The 6,000-nt window shown below is 36.5% G+C and overlaps 1 protein-coding gene across 7 annotated transcripts in view; it reads right to left on the reverse strand.

Moving 5' to 3' along the window:
• LOC110443316 (partitioning defective 3 homolog) overlaps positions 1–6,000 on the reverse strand; it is a 73,308-nt gene that overhangs the window by 34,971 nt on the left and 32,337 nt on the right. For all 7 annotated transcript variants that reach the window (XM_021487472.1, XM_021487478.1, XM_021487474.1 and 4 more), the window contains exons 5-8: positions 4,176–4,358; positions 3,480–3,583; positions 3,021–3,098; positions 2,108–2,233 (exon numbers count right to left, since the gene is read on the reverse strand). In XM_021487472.1, coding sequence (XP_021343147.1) covers positions 2,108–2,233; positions 3,021–3,098; positions 3,480–3,583; positions 4,176–4,358 — 491 coding nt within the window. The remainder of the gene's footprint in view (positions 1–2,107; positions 2,234–3,020; positions 3,099–3,479; positions 3,584–4,175; positions 4,359–6,000) is intronic.

Below are 6,000 nucleotides of genomic sequence, written 5' to 3' on the forward strand. Positions count from 1 at the left end.
TGTTACAAGCTTATCTCTATAAAAGATTCAAATGGGAAGTCTAGATCATAGTTTTATCTTTGAATATGTACAATGCACTTACTACAAATTCAAGCATCACGATAAAAACTTAAATTTTCAGTCATCTTTTATCTAATTTTGCAGGTTTAAATACAAAAGGATAAAGATATTTGTTTTTAACAGATCTGTCTAGGTTTATTACTTTTATAAATGCATGTAGGAAGGTTTGTCGAATGGGGGAACTGAATAGCGCTTTAAATTGGCGGGGTCAATATTTCGCAGTTTCGTATTCAGTAAATATTCACAAGGGTTAAATTTCGCTGTTAATCTGAATCCCATGTGTCATGCAAAGTATTTTGAGTGTCTTCATTTAAGGGTTAAACCTCGAAATACAAGTAAACCATTTGAAAATACTGATCACGAACATCGTCATCAGCCAGTGACTTCACTAGAAAGAAAATTAAATGTATATGTCCTTTGTAGGAGTAAACTGTAACCAATTAATCACCTACCGTGTACACATAAATACGTTGTGGCCACTTATATGTAAGTATTGTTTTTACATGGACTGCCCAGTTGAACAGTGATAATCTGATTTGAGTTCATTTAAGCTTGCATAACAACGTTGGGCTATTTGTATTTTTAACATGTTGTGATAAGGTCTGTAAAAGTGGTTAACATCTTTGATAATTTCGCTGGTGTTTTGAATTTGCAGATATTAGTCGAAGCGCAAATGTAGCGAAATTAAAACCCCAGCGAAATATAACTGCTAAACAGTACCTTCTTTCATCTTGTATACCTTTCTTGTAATGTTTTCCACATAAAACAGTCAATTATATAAGTACTATGAGCTGCACCTACAATAGTGCACATCAGAGTAAACAACAACCCCTCAATTCCATGTAGCTTGGTTAATGGTTAAGTAACATCAAACAACTCAAACACACTGGTTAAGTAACATCAAACAACTCTAACACACTGGTTAAGTAACATCAAATAACTCTAACACACTGGTTAAGTAACATCAAATAACTCTAACACACTGGTTAAGTAACATCAAATAACTCTAACACACTGGTTAAGTAACATCAAACAACTCTAACACACTGGTTAAGTAACATCAAATAACTCAAACACTGGTTAAGTTGGTTAAGCTTCTATCATCTTAAAGCCATCCTCGATATCCAGGGGTTACGCTCACTTTCGCTCTCTGCACCCCTGGAATATGTCATAAGCACGAAGATAGCTGTTTGATTGGTCTCGGGTAAAAAAAACTGACCAATCTCTAGGCTGATACCTGTCCTTTGAAGATAACAAAGGCGAGACGCCTGACTTCACAGCCTGTACATTTTTACCACTACGTGACTGCGAGATTCTTTTGATGTATATCAAAGGATCAAACTAGTCTTTTTGTCTTATCAACAAGGTGGCGCACACTGAGCCTTGAATTTTGCTACGACATCTTCCAGGGGTGTAGAGAGCGAAAGTGAGCTTAACCTCTTGATATTGAGGATGTCTTAAAGCAAAAAGCGTACTTCACTTGAAATTCATGAAGTCAAGGAATAAAGTTCTATTTGCAAGGAAAAGCAGCTCTTGATCGACATATCTTCTCTGCACCCTTGCAATATGTCATGACAAAATCGAAGGCTTGTGATAAATTATTTTATTGGGTTAGGGTATAAAAGTCTGACCAATCACAAGACCTGTCCTTTAAAGACTACAGAGGAACTGCATCCAATTTCAAAACCCGTCAAATTTTGCCGTCACATTACCTGTACAACTTTTTCGATCTTCATCAAAGACATCATCTTAGTCTCTGTATCACAGTGTAGCATAAAGAGCATCCATTTTGTCAGGATATTTTCCAAGGTCGTAGACAAGATTTGTATATTCTTGGATTTCAACGATGTAGATAAAAGAGTTTTTTAAAGAAACTTCGGAAAAAATTGTATGAAATATCTCAATACATAATAAGCATTGGACAGGTCTGATGTCCACAGGAAATGTAACACCTTCTGGTCTTAACATGACCTAGTAAGGTTTTGATTGCCGTCAAATTCCAAACAAACAATATTTCTTCATACAGCTGTGGAATACAGATACCAACCTGGCAAAGTTGACTCCATGTAAACTTGTTCCATTGATGTTAATGATTCTGTCATTCACTCTGAGGCGGCCATCTTTAAATATTTTACCACCTGGCTCTATCCCCTGTACCAGCAACCCTAACTCCCTGGAAAGGCCGGGCAAAGGTCAATACAATACAAATATAATAACAGAAAACATGTCTGGGGACTTGGAGGTTGATTTATTTTGACACTAGTTTTTTAATTTAAGTTTATATATTTTTAATTAGTAAAGAGATGCTTCTGTATTTATTTACCTGAGAAGTTAAAACTGTTTTCTGTTTCCTCTCGTACCAATTAGTTTGAATATTACAACAATACAAAATGTGCCATTCTTTTCTCTTTAGAAATGCACTATATGGTTTATCCCAATAAGTTATAAGAACTAGATTGTATGTTGGGCTAAACTTGTTGTTACCAAAGCTGTAAGAACTTAATTATTCCATAAAATTTGAGCCACCACAAGTAGGGTTATGCTGCTACACAGCCAGTACTTTAACAAAATGTATGCTTCCTCTGAATTATCCTGATGTTATTTCAGCCATTCTACTATTAATGCATCCTCGTAACTTCAGGGGTTACGCTCACTTACGCTCTCTGAACCCCTGGAATATGTCATAGCAAAATTGAAGGCTCAGTGTGCACCACCTTGTTGATGAGACAAGGAGACTAGTTTGATTCTTTGATGTACATCTGGTGGTCATGTAACGGTAAAAATTACAATTGGTCAGGCTTTTTTTACCTGAAACCAATCAAACAGCTATCTTCGTGCCTTCAGTTTTGCTATGACATATCCCAGGGGTGCAGAGAGCGTAACCTCTGGAGTATCAAGGATGCTATTTATGTAGCCTTTTTAGTCTGGAACAAAGTATCTGGATCACCGAGACTACTCACTTCTGAGATTCGTTGTACTCTGGGACCACGTGAATACCAAGGGGGCCACCGTCGTTGATCAGGACAATCTCTACAGGTCTGGAACAGAGAAAATACTTACGTACACACATGCTCACAGAAAATGGTCTATAAACAGAACACAACAAAAACAAATACGTTAAATTTGGAATACACAGGTCCGGTTTTCAATGAGTATACCAGGAGCCACAGTGAAATACATGTGGTCAGTCATAAATCAGGATAATTATAATAACTACTTCTATGTTTATATTTTTATGGAAATTAACTATTGCTTCAAACTATGCCTGTGAAAATTGAGTTTAACTTGATCTCCCTATTCCCTGTTGTTCGTTTTTGTTGAATTATTTATTTGGGGTTGTAGAGTTTAACAAAAGCTCAGGTCAAATAAGGATGGAGGTAGGGGAGATCTAGACCCTCAAGTCTGACTAAATAACTTACTCGTTTGTGAGTGGTGTCAATGCTGGTTTGATAACAGGCTGGGTAACAGAGTTGTCTTCCTTAGTTTCCATACCGACACTACCAACAGGCTCTCGTCGCTCCATCTTTAAATCGTAAACATGCAAAAACAACAACATTTTAATAAAAAAAACATATTCTTTCTATCTATAGATGTGAAAATTGAAACAGACATTTTAAACAGTGCTATGCTTTTTACAAGAAATATTTCTTTTTTTTTCTTCTCTAAATCAAGCACAAAATATAAGTATTTTATAACATCTTTGGAACCAATCCAAATAAGATAGACTTCAGCTCAGCTACATACCTATCATACACTGTGTAATAGTTGACGACATTGTGGCGTAACCAACCTCACCCCTAACAGGTCTGTGTACCAGACAACACACTTGTCAGTACATGCAGTTACATTATTCATAATTGATTAATTTCTCCATTCTTGATATGAAATGTCTCTATAAAAAATGCATTTACATGATAAGGAAGTTTTCTATAAATACCACTCCTGTTCATAAATATTCCAAAACTGAAAGGGATTCCTTAACTTTAAATTCCCCTTACTTAAAAATTTGTCCATGACTCTTATAAAGATTCCTAAGGTATTAAGCCAAGGATCATTTATGAAACCTGGGTCTGGCTATGTTACATAACCTCTACTCTAAACTAGCTAAGCTATACCTGAGGATATTGGTCCTGCTGTCGTTCCTGAGCTTCCAACCATTTGTACATATCTGGACGACTTCCAACAGACTGTCTCCAGGAATCCCTCGCGAAGCGGCTGAACGGGTTCTTTGATTTACCATCATCCAGAGAAGCTTGTTTGACGTGCAGAATTCCGGTTGGCTTGTCTTCATCTTTCACCTGAAATTCCGTCCAACTTGATCTATTAACGAGCTTTCGCCTCATTTTTGACACCTGGTTTGTGTACATCGTTATATCTGAGCATGTAGCTAACTACCTATGGTCCTTTTCACAAAACATCTGTACACTGGTATGCAGAAGAGGTTTGTGTTTTGAAAATAAACACATCTCATTGCCCATTGTATCTGATAACCCTGAGTTGGTCTACGAGCTAAAGAGGAATTAGGTACTATCGTAACACATGGTAAAGATTCAAATTACCCGACCAGTCATAAAACCAACAAGACTGGGCTTGTGCGTGTTTATTATGTCTTTTGAGTGTAGTAATCATAACATACACCTTATACATATAGGTAAGATCTAGAGTAGACACAGAAAGTGAAATACACTGTAGTCTGTCCCTCTGCCAAGGTCAAAGGTCATATGATGGAATCCGGTTACTCAAGTGAATGAGTAAGGTGATAAAGTACCTGACCAGATAATGGCCTAAGCATGGTTAGCTTGAAAGAGGACAAATAACTAGAATTTATTTTAAATATTTTGGAATAACCAACCTTAATGTATCTTGTAAAATATTAAATAAAAGTACTTTCAGAAAAAGATTTTTTTTTATATTTTTACAAACATAAATGAATTGTTTGGCAACACATTTATAGTGGGGCATCACAATTGCCGTTTTTGAATTTTATAAGTTGACAAAACTTGGACTGCCAATGAAAACATTCCGGGTCTTACCTACCTATATACATAACACATACACCATCAGACCTGTATCAACAGCAGGGGTAATGAAGCATGGAAGTAAGAAAGACTACTTACCGGTATACTATTACCAGATAGTTATCAATGTTATTCTCTAGTGCTTTCCTCACACAAAATACATGTACTGCCTAAACATACATCACATTTGTGTTCACTCGTGTAAACATTTCGAACAGCTACCATCAGACATCTGTTACAGAATACAGAACTATAGTCTTTCAACAATATCTGTCTGAAAGAATTACCCGGATCCAATCAAATGTCACTTCATTAATTGAAAATATATACCTGTTAACAAGAGGCCTTGAGGGCCTGTATTGCTCACCAGGATATTTAACCAATTTTGGCAACACTTCCTCATTAAAAGTAATATTGTAAATATATCTCCACTCGTAATATCAATTATCAAAATACGACAATAACTGGTGCAGCGGTTTACTCCCTGGGGTTTAGGATTAGGATCTTAAAGCAAAAATGCCCTAAACTGCCAATTTCTACCAAGCCTCAGAGGTACCAAGGGTTTGATTAATATTGCACCAACATTATTTATACACATATTATAGGATTGCTTTAATTTTGCCTATGTTGTGCTTCAGACTTAATATGATCAGATTTATTGTGACACAGAAGGTGGTTGCTTTTGAAAATTAAATTGATATATATTGAAATTTTCAATTACTTTTGAATTTTGCCCTATCCACCTTACTGCCTCCATTTAAACAGCATTTGGTCATGAATCCCCTGGAAACTGATCGTAAATGCTACTATTTTTACTACAATCCATCAGCCTTCTAAGGTAAAAGGTTTCTTGAAGACTGAAACCTTTAATTTCCCACTCCTTAGCCCCCCCCCCCCCCCCCCCCCCCCCCCCCCCCCCCCC

The sequence above is a fragment of the Mizuhopecten yessoensis genome, unplaced genomic scaffold (genome assembly GCF_002113885.1).
Source record: "Mizuhopecten yessoensis strain PY_sf001 unplaced genomic scaffold, ASM211388v2 scaffold716339, whole genome shotgun sequence".
NCBI classification, from domain to species: Eukaryota; Metazoa; Mollusca; class Bivalvia; order Pectinida; family Pectinidae; genus Mizuhopecten; species Mizuhopecten yessoensis.